This window comes from Corvus hawaiiensis, chromosome 8, assembly GCF_020740725.1.
Source record: "Corvus hawaiiensis isolate bCorHaw1 chromosome 8, bCorHaw1.pri.cur, whole genome shotgun sequence".
NCBI lineage: Eukaryota > Metazoa > Chordata > Aves > Passeriformes > Corvidae > Corvus > Corvus hawaiiensis.
In genome coordinates this window covers 30139531-30156534 of record NC_063220.1, presented here as the reverse complement: position 1 = coordinate 30156534, position 17004 = coordinate 30139531, and the positions used below count along the sequence as shown (strand labels likewise).

At 40.2% G+C, this 17004-nt stretch overlaps 2 protein-coding genes across 11 annotated transcripts in view; one reads left to right on the top strand and one right to left on the bottom strand.

Annotated features, from left to right (window-relative positions):
• FAM13C (family with sequence similarity 13 member C) overlaps window positions 1-5052 on the top strand; it is a 115588-nt gene extending 110536 nt beyond the window's left edge. For 6 of the 9 annotated variants that reach the window (XM_048310510.1, XM_048310516.1, XM_048310512.1 and 3 more), the window contains 3 exons: window positions 1065-1264; window positions 2235-2336; window positions 3119-5052. In XM_048310510.1, coding sequence (XP_048166467.1) covers window positions 1065-1264; window positions 2235-2336; window positions 3119-3242 — 426 coding nt within the window. In that variant the 3' untranslated portion in view covers window positions 3243-5052. The remainder of the gene's footprint in view (window positions 1-1064; window positions 1265-2234; window positions 2337-3118) is intronic. The other 3 variants (XM_048310511.1, XM_048310515.1, XM_048310519.1) reach the window with 1 other exon arrangement.
• Window positions 4846-17004, bottom strand: part of PHYHIPL (phytanoyl-CoA 2-hydroxylase interacting protein like) — a 58164-nt gene continuing 46005 nt past the window's right edge. For both annotated transcript variants that reach the window (XM_048310520.1, XM_048310521.1), the window contains exons 2-5: window positions 15701-15897; window positions 10648-10822; window positions 9585-9702; window positions 4846-6096 (exon numbers count right to left, since the gene is read on the bottom strand). In XM_048310520.1, coding sequence (XP_048166477.1) covers window positions 5562-6096; window positions 9585-9702; window positions 10648-10822; window positions 15701-15897 — 1025 coding nt within the window. In that variant the 3' untranslated portion in view covers window positions 4846-5561. The remainder of the gene's footprint in view (window positions 6097-9584; window positions 9703-10647; window positions 10823-15700; window positions 15898-17004) is intronic.

Sequence of the window (17004 nt, the reverse complement as noted above, 5' to 3'; positions counted from 1 at the left end):
CAGAGCAAATGTTCTGTAAAATGCAACTTCTATGCATGCCAGAAGTTCCAATGTACAGCAGCAGTTTCTGAGGCACAAACTTCAGTGGGCTGGGTAAGACACCAAAGGCTGGCATTAGTTTTCCATCGTGGCAAACATCTGCAATACATTCCTTGAAGGACTCTGCTGTCAATATATCTAACTTCTATATCTTATCAACAATGCTTTTATCAATTATGTAGCATGTAAATGCAATTTGTAGTACTTTAATAATATATTGGTTTAATGGAATAGTACTGGTCTCATAGTGGGTGAAGGCAGTGGAATCCGGCTACTTGGAAGTTAATTATCACGTCTACCAAAAATACTAATTTAATAGTAAGTGGGGCTAGGTTGATTTTAAAAATTATTATTATTTTTTTAGATGACAGTGTAACTTTACATTTCTTTGAAAAATCCCAGTGCAAAGCTTTACACATTTACAGATGGGTATTTAATTGAAAAATTTCTCTGAAATTCCTTAGTGTTACTTGTTAGGAGCTTTGCCCTATGGCATTTTTATGTTTAAGCTTTCGTTTCAATAGCTCAAATTTTCTTCTGAGGATGGAGGAATGTGAGCAAGACACCAATATCAGTCTATTTTAGTAGTTAACGTTAGTAGCTATAAAATTGTGGAATGTCTCCCTCCAACTCTTTTTGCAGCCAGAACATCTGGATACAATGCACGCTGTAGATGGTATATAAGAGGAGTGCAAGTTCCAGCCAGACTGCACTGCTTACATAAATACAGAATGTTAGTTAAATCTTTGCCATGTATAAGGGCTTTTGGGCAGACAGAAATAAGTTGTTGGCTGGAGATACTCGGGAGCAGGGCCAACTTCCATCCTTTTTACTCCTGGTGGGCAACACACAGTAACCCAGTGACCCCAGGAGTGCTTTCATGAACAACCTCAAGTAGACCTAGTATAATCTGTTTCAATGAATACATCCAGGAAGTCAGATCCTAATTCTTTATGTTGTCATACTATTAGCTGTAAGTGTTGTAATTTAAACAATTAATTTAATAATGTTTTGCATTTCCCAAGCAGGAGGAGGAAGACTCAGATGAGGACCATTCTCAAAGCAGCCACGAGTTATCGTCTGGTCCAATGTCTTGCTTCCCTGTTGAAGAGCACCTGTGTTACTCTCAGGAGGAGAGTGAGCCTGTACATATTTCACCTCTCGATGAAAAGAAAGTTTACAGGCAGACAGCCTTGTCTATGTCCAATTTACATGAGGCAACAATGTAAGTTCTCTCTTTTTTTTCTCCAAATGTTTTAAAACATTTCATGTAGACTTTGTAAGTGAAATATGAGCCATACCTGTTGCATAAGAATATTCTATACCAAAGGAGTGATTCAGTGTTTTCTTATGGGAGAAGGAGATTCATTGTTTGGGCAGCATACCTGTGGTTTGAGCTGTTTATTCAAAAAGCTTTGTGCCAGCTCTAGGAAGAGAAAGGTAACTTGTTGAAGATTGTGCCTTCCAGGAACAGATATGTTCTCAAAGCTTAGGGGATGGTATCTTTCTTTTGTGTTTTGATTGGGAGGTCTTAGATGCATAAATGAAGCTAACTAGAGTCTAACACAATTGAGAGTAAATAAAAATTACTTAGATTTCTATGTAACTCAACTATGTGTGCAATAGTTTGCTCATAAATAGTGGGAAGATATTTTCCATGCATTTTGTTACTATGCAAAAAAAAAAAAAAATTACCAGGAGCAAATGTCATAACAGAATTCTTTCTTTGCTTAAAATCCTTTTTCTCTGAACGCTAGCTAAAACATGGCCTCCAAAAATGATGCTTCTGGGTACCACTAGCCTTTCCACTGCATCACAGTAATGATTGGGAACAGCTGCAAACAGGAGCAGGGCTTGGATGTTGACTTTAATTCAGTTACAGTATTTCCTCCTGTGAGGTGCTGAGCCTGTCAACTCCATTAATTCCACAGAGAATTAAAGCCACTAGCATGACTCGGTCCTAAATGCTTCTCCCCCCCTGTAGACCAGAGTCTCTGCCTTCACTTTATTAGAAGGGCTGGAATACCAGTAAAACGGAAGGAGCACAGCTGTGTGTGGAGTGTGGTGGAATGTCTCAGGGCTCTGGTCAGTGCCTGCCATGGCCCCAGAGCAGAAACTCTTTGCTACCCAAATCCAAGGCTTTTACAATCCTTCCAAGCAAAATGGGGCTTCATGTTCTTGTCTCTGTTTCACAGGCCTGTTCTGCTCGAACATCTCAGAGAAACAAGAGCTAATAAGAAGAGACTTCGCAAGGCTCTTCGAGAGTTTGAGGAGCAGTTCTACAAACAGACAGGAAGGTAACTCAGCAGCTCAACAGAGCCCTCTCTTATCCCCTTTGGGTCCTGGGCAGGGGTGTTTGTCTCTGCGAGGGTGAGCTGGCCAAAGGGGCTTGCGCACCTAAGGGCTGGAAAATACCCTGGAGCTGTCTGGTCTCTGGAGATGTCCATCTGTCTCCCTGCTTAGTCCCTTCAGAATGTGGTCATCCGTGAGGAAAGCCTGGATTTGGGGATCTTTCAGGACACGCCTGCAGTGGGTATAAACCCTACCCCAGCACAGGATATTCCCTGAGCTGAAGGGAGGCTGCTAAAAGACTCTTTCTGAGGATGTCAGTCTGCAGGGAATACACTTGGCAGTTGGGCCATTTTTGAACAGGAGATTTTAAAAACAGAAGCCTCTGTTTCTTTTACCCAGAATAAATACTGGCCATTTTTCACTCTGTTTTTCCTCCTCTTCATTTGGCAAACCTTTTTTGTTGAAAACCGTGGAGGATATGGGCACGGATAACAGTGGTAACTGGTAACAGTTTTCAAAGCACTGTTATGATTTCTCTGCATATTTGAGAATCAAGTAGTTATGCTTCCACAGCTGTCAAGAAAGTTGTCTTGTATATGAAAACTCAGTATTTTAAATATTATTTTATTTCTGTATATTAGAGCTTTTTGGCCCTGTCAAATTATCTTTAGTCATTTAAAGTCAGTAAAAAAAATCCAATCCTTATCAGTTGTTGCAGAATTAATTTTTAAGACTGTTTCTCTTCTTACTCATAGAAAGTGATGGTGCTTTTATTTGCTTTTCATAGGAGTCCTCAGAAAGAAGATCGGGTGCCAATGGCTGAGGAATACTCTGAATACAAGCACACAAAAGCCAAAATCAGGCTCCTAGAGGTTCTCATCAGTAAGCATGATATTTCCAAAACGATTTGAAGTGAATGCAATGCTGTGATATTATTCTCTAGGGAAAAAAAAAAAAAAAATCCAAACAAACAAACAAATGTTGAAAAAGAGAAAGTAATTTTACAGGTCTTGGTCTGCTGCACAATTATTTGACACACTGAGATTTTTGATGCACTTTACCAATTATAATAGCTGGGATGAGAGAGGACAGCAATATGCAAGAATATTAAGCACGGGTGAGTGGACTATAGTATATATTTTTCCTTTTGAAAAAGCTTTGAAGTGCACTGTGAGAATGTTAAGAAATTAAAAGGACATTGAAGTAATGTAGATTCTCAGTTTTACCTGCTCCAAAAGTGTGAGGAAGTGCTCTACAGGTTTTTAGTACTTCTTAGTACATGATAATGTGCTACACTTCGTTTCCAGAATTAACATGCACTATAATTAATTAGTAATGTTGGCTCTCAAGGTCTTGATTCACTAGATTAAAAGAAATGACTTGAGTGAAGGAAAAACTCGGAACATACTCTAGCTTTCAAGACAAAGTTGCCATTCAATTCCAGTGGCTTCAAAGAAAGGTGCACAGGAAGAACCAGTGCCAGGGCTGGGAGTAGAGCAGACTGATGCTGCTTATGCAAGAAAAGGCCAGAACACAACTGCCACATGGAACTATTTTATGTTTTAGAAATGAGAGAAAGTGCTTGACTAAATGAAATAGCTACAGGTTGCTGAGAAGAGATAGAACAGAGGTACTGGCTGCTGTCCTTTTCAGTTGTTCACAGAACCTGGCTCACAGAACTTAAAAGTCAGTAAAAATAGATCAACTGCGTGCTAGTTTTGATTTCTCTATTAACCTTTGCACTTTGGTTTGCCTGACGCTATAACATTCGCTTCTCTAACTACCAAAGCTTGTTTAGGCGCATGCACTTTGTAAAACGTTGAAGTACTTCTTGTGTTATAAATTGCCACATATATATAAAAACAGGACTAGATTACTGCATTATGCTAAGATATTTTGGATAGATGAAGTACATGGTATATGAGTGTCACAGTTAACTGATGAGAACTGCTAAACTTCTTGTTTACTGAAAATAAGGTTATAAATAGTTATTTTTCCATTGGAATTACGCATCTTTCTTAACTTTCAGAGCACCACACTTCGTAATATTAAGGAGAATTGTCACTGTTTGTGATAGGCCATTGGTGTGAAAAGTGGACTAGTAATACAAGGACTATCAGCAGGTTTTGTACTAGAAATGAAAAGCAGGGATTCTGGGAAATACCTAGCCCAGACAGAAAGGAGGGAAGAATTACTTAGAGAAGAAAAAAAAAAGGGGAGCGGAACCAGTTGAATCATGTTTAGTGTTTTGCTCTACCTGCCATTTTGTATTGACCACATAGTATAAGCAACCTGTTTTCTATCTTGGTAAGAAGATTTTGATTTTATAAAGCCTATTATGTACCATGTTTGTATTTATGTATGTAATGGCATGATTTGGAAGATGTACACATCTTCAAGTAGTTTGGAGGAAAAAATATGAACACTAAAAAAAGGAATTTTTTATTTTGCAGCTATTTGTTGTTTCAGTGTACTGACTTAATAATTTATAACTTAACTTTTATGAATCAGAAATGGTCTTCATAAATCTGTTTTAATTAAAGTCATCTAGAGCAACAGGAACAGATACAGAGCTATTTGAAGTTTACAAACTACATCTTTGATAAGGGAAAATGATTTAATGACATATGTATACAATTGATATTAAAATGTAATCTATATATTCTATATGATTGTATAATATTTTATACAATGATACAAATAAAATATTTTTCTATTATATTTATTATGTCAAGACACAGTTTCTGTTTTCAGTTAGCTAATATAAATAACATAAATAACACTGTCAAACAACACGTTGGAAGTGCTGACATTTCTAGGCTCTGAAATTCAAATCATGCTGCAATTACAACCTTTCATGCTCTTCAGTTATCCCAGTACTTGTTCAGTAGTTAAAATGAATGCATATTTAAACACCATTTATAAGCCGTTATTTTTATTTTGCTAAAGCAGTTTATATAGGATTTTGTTATGTTTGGCAAGAAACAGAAAACAATTTTTGCAGCATCTAGGTATAAATGGTTGCCAGAAAGAAATCCAGGATTTCTAATCATTTAAAGCATTGGGGGAACAGAAGGGAGAGAGGGAGAGAAGAAGTACTAAGAAGGCTATTGGAGATTTTGAAGACTGGTGGTTGCTTTTGGTGACAGCGGCATGTGCATGCTTCCGACAGAACCCTCTATGGAAATGGGCAACAGAGGTTTGAAGGCTCCTAAGGAAGGAGGGAAGTTTTAGCGTCCAACACTGATATTGCAGGTCTTGCAGCTGGGATCTTTCTTTGCATTTGCAGTAGACAAGCTCATTAGTTGGTGACCAGTAATTTCTGCAACTGTGCCAAGGGAGAGATCCACAGGATCAGTGTAAATTACTTCCAAAATAACATCCTGGGCATGATGGTAAACCATGACCCCGTCTTCTTCATCACAGGTCAGAAATTTGTTATCTTTTATATTTAGCTGAGGAAGGCGCTGCTTACAGAACTCGTCTCCTGGTGACCCCACGGGGGCGATCACGAGGATGACGTAGTGGTAGGCTGTGTACATGCAGTAGAAGTCTCCAAAGTACAAGTTAGTATTTGGGTTGAAGAGTTTTTCAGCTGCAATCTCATACCTGTATCTTCCATAGGGTGAATCTTGGGGTGGCTTCCCAGTGTTAAACTCAGTGTTGCAGCTAAAGAAGATGCCTTCCAGCTTCCCACTGATTGGAGAGCCATGGCTGCCACTGTTATCCTTAACAGAGGGCTGCATAGCATTCCCATGATGCTCTCTACAAATGAAGGACTGGTATTGATTATTTTGTAACACATGGTAAAGAAAAAGTGGGAAGTTAGGACATCATGCTGTTTGGAAATAGGACTGGAGGGACACAAAGGAAAACCATTAAACTGAAGGCTGTGGTTAGTGTCATGGTCTTAAGACCAAGAAAATCAAGTGACATCAGACTTGGGAAGAGTGAGAATCACTCCTGCTCAAGGGGAAAATCTGCTTTTCTAGGCTGCCTTCTCTGTCAGCTGTCTGGGTATTACATGCAGGCGGAAAAAAAGCACAAACAAAAAAAGCCCCCAAACCACAGATATCTTTAATTAGCTGATTTGTTCAGTCTTACACTACATTTCTAACAATAAACATATGTTGAATATTGCAAGTCAGTCTCCATATGTTGAATATACTGTTAGTTAATATGTATTTTTAGCATAGGCAGTATATAGCTCATGTAGAAAACTGCCAGTGAAAGTTATTTCTGAAGGATGCTTTTCAGAGAGATAATAGGAAGGAATGTACTGTCTGCCACTGTCTTTTTTCTCCTCAAATGATCATTTCAATTCTAATTGGTCTACTGCTGACTTCAATCAGAGCAGAGCTGGGCACAGAGAATTAGGCAATTTGGTTAGTTTCCACTTTGGTTGGTATCCAGCTTCTGCAGTCGCTAATCCTAAGGGGAAAGAAAGACTAACTTTTTTTTTTTTTTTTGCAAACTTAGCTCAATTTCATTCCAGTGAAAAGAAATGTACAATGCACAAGTGAATTTTTAAAACCCCAAATCCCAAAGTGCACTCAGCAGCATTAGACTGCTAAATTTAGGAGAACACTCCAAAATACCCTATCTAATCCTCCTTAGCACCTGAGATTTTACGTATAGCAGGGTGTTCCCCAGGACTTGTGCCCCACACATCTCTGGAAGTGCCCCAGTGGCAGCTTTGGCTCCCTTTGCACCTTCAACCACATGATACCTGAAAGGCAACCATCCCCTTTTGCAAGTCCTGCAAACACTGTATTTGCTAGGCACCCTTAGAACAATGCCTTTAAACTCACTGATATGACAGACTAAAAATGCATGAGGCTGTGGGGCTGGAGATTCTTATATCCTTCTCTTGCTTTGCTTTTACGTTTTTCTTTTTTTTTCTTCTTTTCCTTATTTCTTTCTTTTAGGAGAGGGGAAACTACCCAAGAAAGACTGTTCTCTCTCTGCTTTTAACTTGCACCAGGTCCATGTAAAATGGTGCTGTGTGGAAGAAGGTTTTGCTTGGTAGCAGTCAAAGCAAACAAACTCAGTGTGTGCGTACAAAACAGCTCTAAATCAATTCAATAATATCTCCAACTGTGATTATTTTTTTTTCATTATTTGTAATCTCCTCAGCAGCACATCTTTATTTTACTCTAAGATACATTTCAAAAGTTTTCTGGGCCATTCAAATACTACCTAGTTTTGCCTCAAACCCTATTTCATATGCCATTGGAGTGGGGGGTATAATCAGTATTTTATGACTGAAGAGATTACTAGGGAGAGAAAAACAAAAAACCAAAAACAAAAAACCAAAAAAAAAAAAAAAAAGAAAAAAAGTTGAATGAGCTTAAATAACCACCTGGAACCTCGGCAAACTGAAAAGTCAGGCTTCCTTCCGAGAAAGTCTGTTCCATTTCTGTGGCAAGATACTGACATCCAGTGGCCAATTAGGCTAATTATAGGTCACCCTTTCAGGGGATCTGAGCTGCTTTGTGGCACTCCCAGCCCAGGTAAGCTGCAGTGACACGAACACCCCTTCTGAGCTCACATCTCAAACCCTCCATTTAGGGGCTGCTCCTTTAGCACCGGGAACAGCTGCCTGCATGCCGATGCTACCAGAGCTTTTCCAGGCTGGGTACTAGTGATGACACCACAGAGACCATTGGCAGGCATGCTGACAAGGAATTTTCCCTAATAGGAAGCATGTGGTTAGGGTTTTTAACATAACATGCAGAAGGGTGTTTTGTGGAAGGATTAGCCCTTGTGACTGTATTAGCCAATTTCCAATCAAAAGAGGTAACCACCAGCCAGTTACTGGTAGTGTAGCTTCCCACTGGCCTGGTAAAACACAGCTTTTTGTCTCCAGCTCACTGAAACAAACTCATCTCTATTGGTGTCGAACCAAGAAAGACCTTAACAGGAAGAAGGGGAAAAGATACTGTGTGCAATCAATTAGAGTCACATTTGGCAGAACAAAGCCAAACCCACAGCTATAAATGCACCTCAGTGGCAATTTTCAGCACTAATGAACACAAAGGCAGATACACTATGATTATACAGCTGAAAACAACGCAACAAGAGAATCAAAACAGCACAGGCATTTCCCTTCTGTGGTATGTGGTATCTAGCCCAGGACGGCAGCAGTGGTTTATGAAGTCCTCAAAGAGCCTCAACAACTGCAATTCATTCTCTACCTCCACTGAGTTTTGCACTCACTTTGAGTTTTTGTCACTATGTGCAATAAAATAATCCTTCCGAAACACAGAAGGGGAAGAGCAAGCCCATGCCCTGCAATATACAATACACTCTTGGAATAAATCAGATACCCATGAGTACAAAGTAGGAATGTTGCCAAGGATGGTGGAGTCTGTTCTTTGAAGCTGAATTGCCTGGAGTTGTTTTAAAACCTTTCCATTCTAGGCAGGTACTAGTGTGACACTCACAGAAAACTGAAATTACATGGCCCAGCAGGAGCCCCATCTCCTGATGAATATTAAAGGATAGTCAGTGCAGCAGCCTTCCAACACACTGCTTACCTCTCATCCATGTTTCTTCTAACAGGGGAAGGTTACCCTGTGTGGCTGCTCCTGCTCACTCAACACATGAGCTTTGACCCCTTCTATCAAAAAGTCTGCTTTTCTCTTGTACTGACACTTCTGGCCGTGTGTGGGAGGGCACACTGGGTCTCCAACAGGAACAGGGAACCTACCTCCAGCTCTCCTGCTTTTTCATTCCAACTGAAGCATGGTGTTGCAACACTGTCTAAACATCACTCCCTCTCCCTCCTCCCATGATCTATAAATTAACATTCAGATTGCAGAGTCTATATAATTGCATTTGGCTATGGAAATGAGATGGTTGTACGTGGAGAGCAAATATTTGAGATGGAACTCATGCAGGCAAATGCCTATGCACACCATTGTACACTCCCACTCTCAGTCACCTCACTCTCAGTTTCTCAGTACAATAGAAATATTTGGCTACTAAACTATCCATTATGATTACAGATACTTTAATCAGGCTGGAGGCCCTATGAGTACCTCAGTTTCTGTTTCAAAACACAGACTTTTTTTGCCTAATGGAAGTTCTGCTTTAAGCAAGGTAAAAGAAATGAGTTGTACTTTATTCTTTTCTTTCTGAATGGGCTATAAAGCATACAGACATTCTGCCCTAGCTTTAGCACAGCTGTCTCCATTTACCTATTTTCATTACTCCGCTAATTTGCCAAAGGACTATGTTTAGTTTCTTACCTGATATAATCAAAGTATTCTTTGTGCTGATTCCGATAAAAAACAGACAGTTTGAGCATACGGCCTGCAATCACTTCAGCTTTTTCCAATAGCTGTGTTAGGTGAACTTTTGAATAATCTGGAAAGGAAAGACAAACTGCTAGCACAGGGGGCAGGAAAAACCACAACACTCTCCAAAAGCCACAGAGACATGCAGGCTGAAAATTGGGAACTGAGTCTTACTGAGTAATACACATCACATAATGCCCCCAGTTTTCAACAGTGGCAACAAGCAAATCAAAGGGTAGGAGCAGGCATTTGTGATTCTCCCCACTCCTTCCCCCATGAAGACTCTGCAAGCCTACAGCAACTTTCAGCTTAGGAATTCCTATGCTAGAGCTGGTTTCCCTCTATTTGGGACTGCAGCAGAGCTCAGGACTGCCCTCTCTGGCTCCTATCAGTTGACAAACTGTTTGCTACAACATACCTCGTTGTGAGCCAACAACCAATGACAGAATGAACAAAGATTGCTCAGGAACCAGCTTAAATGGCTTCCCAACCAACATGGGATTCATACTGAGCTTGCCTCAAGTCTTCAGCTTTCAGACAGGCATGCACAGTGGCAGCAGATCATGAGCATTCAAAGGAAGCCTTATAAATCAAAGGCAGGCCAAAGTGACCCTTGGGACGGGGTGTGGATGGTGCTGAGGCTTTGCAGCATGCAGAGAAGACAGAGCAGCAGAATGTCTTAAGCTGTCAGGGAGCTGCTGTTCTACCTTTTCCCCACAGGTGCTGGTAGCCAGCAACAGGCACACAAGTGGCCCTTTCCTAGCCTGGGACAAGCAGTGGTGCTAGGCACAGCACTTTGGGACAGCCAAGTTTTGCGCAAGAAAAGGGCAGTCCAGCTGCCTCTGCTTGACGTGCAAACCTTGGCACAGACAAAGCCTAAAGTTCGATTTCCAGTCTCCAGGGGTGACTATTAAAGGCTACCAGCACAGCTGGCACTGGCAGGTGAGCAGCCCAGCCTGGCAGCAGAGCCAGCATTCATTGACTCCAGCCTGTAGAGATCCTTCAGCAATGTTACCTGCGGTGCAGAACTCGATGATTTCACTCCACTCCGAAACGACGTAATCGCCATCGACCTGCTTGGAGGCCGTCTGCACTGCTACCGTGTACTCTGTCCTGGGGCTCAGAAACCAGTGCCCGCGCACGGTCATGGGCAGAGGAACAGCTTTGGCCACCAGCTTCGTGGGTACATCCTGACACAAACGGAAGGACAGAACGACACACGAGTCAGCAGTGCAGCCAAACCAATCTACCACCCCTTCCTCCACTGTTTTTGCAGTGTAGTCCCCAGCCCCAGGCTCTTCTCTGCAAACCCGAGTTACTGCCCACAGTTTGTTGGTGCAGCAAAGTGAGCAGGGGCAGAGGACAGTGGTGTAAGGCCTGTTCTAAGAGACATGGGGATACCTTGTATGTACAAATTAATGATTTGTTCAGTGACTGTAGCATAACACTATTATATATAGCCCTAATAAATAATTCAGACTAGGGCCTTTCATGCTTAAGCATGCAAACAAAGAAAGGCATGCTACAAAGAACAAAGGTATCTTAATTTAAGAGCTTCTTGTGCTCTCATTGTTTTCTTTCAGCCAACATAAACAAAATTCCTCCTGCTGTCAATCAGTCCATCTACACTGCTGCTGCTATCTTCCAAACTAAATATCAACAGAGAAAATTAAAGACATTGCAGAGTAACTACAGCTGGTTTACATCTATCAAAATACCTTTCTGTACAGGAATAGCCAGAAGAAGCCAAACAGCTTGTGCCTATCACTGAACCTCTTGCTTTCTCCCCCACTGCCCTTTCAGATCCTCTGTTTTGCTCTTCCAATATATCATAGCCCCAGGATGCAACATAGAAAAATAGCTGCTTGTTGGAATTGAAATAGTTGATTTCTACAGTACCAAAGACTTTGGTACAGACCACCAAGGGACAGAAAAAATTGAAGAACTGGACAGTCTATGCTAAAACTGTGGGTGAAAGGACTCAGGATGGACTTGAATGATTCTCTGTAGTGTACCTGAGGAGCTGAGATAGAATGAGAAATATTTATTATTGAATATTCACCAGTAATAACAGAATGGTAAGATGGCTGCCATGTGAAAAGTGGGCACTTAAAATGACATCCATAACTGCCCACCTATAAATACCAGTCCATGATCATCTACCTATGAATACAAGCATAGCAGTCCTTTAAGGAAAAAAGGAATAGAAGAGAGATATTTTCTGGTCATGATCTCTAAGCAAGGTCTGAAGGATTTTTTTCCTTGTCTTCTATTATGGAAAAAGATCTTTCTCCTTTTGTTTACCTATCAACAAAAAATATTCTTCAGTTTCTGTATTAAGAAACTGTAAAATTAGCAGCTTGGGATATTACAAGAACTGATGTAATTGAGTGATAATCAAGGGTAAAATTTTGTTGTCATGATTTCTCCTTTGTCAATTCTCATTTAAATCAGATAATAGTTAGGAGAAAACTTTATCTGAAAAGGAGACAGTTCTGCATGCTACAATGAATAATATGTAGAGAAAAACTACAAAGAAAAGAAAGGAAACAAATGACATTTAAAGCTACCACCCTGAAAGGCATCCCACTGGACTGAGTCTGCTACTGCTAAGGCAGCCAGCAGGTGCTACAGTTAACATCATTGGTCTTCCTGTCACCTCTTCTTTGGTTATGGTAAAAACAGCTTCCACCTGGGTCAGATCTCTGTGCTCACACCTCAGTGGTGGCTTTTCCCCCATTAATTTTGTCAGTTTTCATGTAACATTAAAAGCCTTGTTGCCCCCAGGTGTCAAAGCCTTGCCTTCCAGCTGTGCATCAGGAACCTCTTTTAACTGTATCAAAAAAAAGGGGATGTCTGCCAAAAAGAAAAGGGTAGAAAGAAGCGGGCAGACCACCACATTAAACTGAGGGGTTTATGTCTTGCACAGCTGGAGAGGAGGGGCAGGTGTGCTGCTTCTCATAGCTCTAATCTTCTGGTTTTTTTCTAAGCAAACACCTTTTTTTTTTTTTAAAGGCCACTATACAGAGAAAATGTTCACATTGAGATCCCTCTGGGAATTCTCCACTTCTCCCTTTCACATCTCTTCTGCTCAGCTCTCATTCCTGGCTGATCCACCAAAGAAGTGCAAAGTAGGTACTATGCCAGCTCAAGGAGAGCCAGGATTCTGGAGTGGCAGATGGCTGCTCCACTAGCAGCACCCCCCAGACAGCTCTAAAGGTACCTAGCTGGCAATAATTTCTAAGAACAGCCTGCAAGCTTTGAATAACTAAGCGTCAAGGTGTATGAGCCACCCTACTCTCCTTTTTGGGAAAAGAGGCACCTTTCAGTCTTCAACTTTCTCACATTTCATGTTACCCTTCTCTTTGCCAGGTCTGCTCATAGAACACATTTTGTGAACTCAGCACACCCAAATTCTAGTCCTAGTTTTGCTAAATATTTGAGCATTTTTCTTATTACATGGCAGTAGTCATATTTCCATATTTTAAAAAAGACAGGAGGCATACAAAATGAATTGAAAAGAAGATAAAATCTTATTACAGTTCTAGACTGTGCACACCACTACCAATACAAACCTTCTCCTTCACAGAGATGATGACAATAGGCATAAATAATAAGACTTTATGCTCCCTAAGTATGCTGAATATACTTTATATATTTACCAACAGAAACAGTATTGAAAGGAGGAATCACTCACAGATGCTCTCCCAGGTACACAAGAAAACAAACAACTCCCTTTCCTGAGGAACAGCATGGATGTACCTATCACATTAAGTCTGTATCCCAAGTCACTTACAGCCCTCTGAGCAAACTGGTATTTAATGTTAATTCTGTATAAGTTAGAAAATGAGCTGGTCCTTTGGGTTATCACCTGTGAGAGAGATGGGCACTTGTAGTGCTTTACCCTACCTGTAAGCTACGTAAGGATGAATTCTCCTTGGACAGCCATCTTCAGGGTGCTGGATGACTCCTAGGAGTAAATCCCAATGCTCTTTTTTATATCTAGGCAGTAGGACTCACTCTTTTCTCTCTAAAAAGCTCTGCTAGGAGAAAGGGCAGTGCTGTCCCTCACCTTCATGCAAAAGCTTTGTTAGGAAGTCAACGGATGGGTGGGGACTGAAGTCCCTGCTGTGAGGACTCAGCCCCGAGTGCTGCAGCTGCTGGGATATCAGCTCCTGCTGCTGAGCTTCAGCTGGGAAACTCCTATGGCCGACCTTAGAGGGAGGAAGGATGCTTGTCTCTAACCACACCTGGGCTATGCATTTGGAATTTGAGCATTTCAATTATCAACAAAAGTTCGTTCTAGAAGGTGTGTTAAAAACTGCTTAGTACAAAAGATGCATGAAAGCAAACACTAAAGTGCTGTGGCACAGAGTTGGAGTATTCAGTCTGTGCTTCACTACTGACCACCCTCTCTGCTCTCTGGATCTCTGTCATTCAGGCTTGGGAATAAAACCACCCAAAAATTACGCAAAAAAAATCTTAACCAATGCACTAACAAAATTAGTAGCAAGCAATTTTTAGTTAATTCTGACAAGACATCCAACTTATTAATAATTTTAATTGATAGATTTTAATCTCCTGTTCTTACAAAACCAATGACCTCTGTCCTTTAACTAAACATCACTGCACAGTAAAAAGCTAGGGAATTGCTGAGAAACACAAAATAAATCTAATAGCTTATCTTTATTATACTACAAATACAGTTTTCCCCATCCTCTCCATTTCAAGTCTAGTCTCATCACTGTGATAAAGATTTTGAAGTGTATGTGGTGTTTGCTCTACTAGGATGGCTCTAGTTTTCACAAAAATATATGTTCCAATTTTACACCAGTTTGCACATGAATGAAAAAACATGTAGAATAATAAAATGAGTGAAATTAAAGAGAATCCATCGCAGGAAGCATTTACATTAGAAGGTATATTTCTTCCTGCAGTGTAAAATGGGAATTTCAATTCAAAGGCTGTCAGTCCAAAATTAGTAAGAGTAAGGAAAAAGCAAACGTACCCTACTTTATTTGCTATTACAGTTAAAAATGGGGCATAATACATGCCTATTAGAACATTAGGTTTAGTAGTGCTTCACACACTGGTTCCTAGCAACTGCAACACCCTGGCCAAACGTGCAAAATTCTCCATTTCAAGCAATAGTAAGTGATTTTTTGCTACTCTTAATGCACATATTACTTACAAAAAAAAAAAAAAAAGGTCAAATAAGAAAATTATACACCTGTTATTAACAGAAATCTCATGAAAAATACTCTCACAATAAAAACCCTCAGAGAAATTGGTGGGGGTATTTTCTGTTTATCCCACAGGCTTAGAAACCAACAGTTATTTAGGTGCTGATAAAATTACAGCCCTTGTATTTGTTTGGATGGCTGTTTGTACCTCGGCAAACCTTATCTTTTAGATAATGCCAACATTATTTTTAAGTTTGCAGAATGTTCTATCACATTCCATGTTTCTCTAGACATCTCAGTATTTCAACTGTTCTGAGGTCAAAGCAAATTTTGTTGGATTTGGTAAGTACAGATTCTGCAATGCCTTCAATATGTTCCTGCACCAGAGGCTTGAGGAAAGAGGCCAGATGAATATTCAGGTCACAGTGCTGAATGCTGCAAACTAGAATTGCTGGAAGCCTTCCTGAAGTGCATTAGAATTTGTGGCTCTTCTGTTGAAATGGCATGTGTTGCTCTCAGGAGTCTGTCACTGAACAAGGACAGGCAGAGAATACATACATTTTATAAATAATGATGAAAAACTAGTCAGGAATAAAAATGGCTGTCTTGCACTACATTGTCCAGGTTCCAAAGGTGCTTTGAAACGAAACAGAAAAGGTAATGTGCAATTCTCTGCAAAACAAATGTATTTGTGTGTACATGCACATAGGCTGGAGACAGAAGGTACTTTGAGTAAACCAAAATTCCATCAGATTAATCAAAACCCACCTTTGCTGGGTGTCCAATTCCTGTTTTGCATGGCTTGACTTTGAAAGGTTAATAAAACTTGGAGATTCCTCTGTTTAAAATCAAGTATTTGTGCCCTGATTTTTTAATGAAAATTACCTTGTGTTTGAATTTGTTGGAATTCTTGTTTTCTTTCTTGTTGAGATCGATGAAGTAATGAGTAATGCGATCCTTGGATTTAGAATCCATGTCCCAAGAAATCTTGAAGGAATCACACGTGATGTTACTTATTTTGATGTTGTGTGGGACTGGAAGCTCCTCCATCTCTGCAATCCCACTATCTTGTGATTTATTCCCTGCATAGAAAATAAGCACGGTTCGTTCAGTGAAGGACCCATTTGAGCACTGTTTTGTGTGCTCCAGTACAAGCACATCCCTGAACAGCCTTTCTCAAAGGCTCACAGGGAGTACTCTGGAGCCAGTGAGGTACAATTAGGCAAGTCTGGATGTCAGTGATGGAAAGCATTGGAAAGGGATGAAATTTCTCAGGTGAATAAGCACTAATAACATGTAAGCAGGGTGCACAGAGTGGCTGGCATCACCACCTGTGTGTGTTTGCAGGCTGACAGTACAAACCAGCTGAAGCTATCAAGTGCTCCAAGGTTCAGTTAAGAAGCCAGCAATGTCCACAGTTAACATCATGGCCCTATCCATATGTGTCAGCGAAATGAACACAAGCAGAAATCATATTCATCCTTAAACCATTTTTCAAGCACAAAGCACAGCCAATCTCTGCAAGGTTTATAGATGGTGGATGCATATGCACATATGTATACACATATTTAAAACAGCAACTCCTTTGAAATGAAACAATTAACATTTTGATGAGCCACAGCAAAAGGTACACACAAGCAAACTTCATTTTCTGTTCTTTATTCTTCCCGTTTTCCCAGCTGAGACCCTGCAGTTTTCTTGGAAAGTTCTTTTTTAATGTCTCTAAGTACATATGGGAGATGAACAAATGACCATTGACTCCAGAAAGAATCACTGGTTTTAAATTTAGGTCTCCCCTTAGTTCCCAAGGCAACTTTATAGCTCAGCATCCCGTGAACATTAGAACTCAGAAATTTTAGGTGTTCTTGCACTTACATAAGACCCAAGCTATAAGTGAACAAATAGAAAAAAACCCAGAAAGCTGAGAAAAAATACTGGGTAAAAAAGAAAAAAATCTCAATGATGTAAGAGAAGAAGTGAAGAAGCAGAACAGAAAAAAAATGAATACTGAACATAGATAAGGACAGATAGAAACAAAGGAGAAAAAAAAAGCTAATGTCTATATGAGAAAGAGATGAAAGCTCCCAAATTCTGGCCAGATGAGGAAGAGGGGAAACTCATGCAAGGATGTGAGGCAATGCATTGTCAGAATTATTCATAGTCACACCTAATTATAGAAAAATATAGTA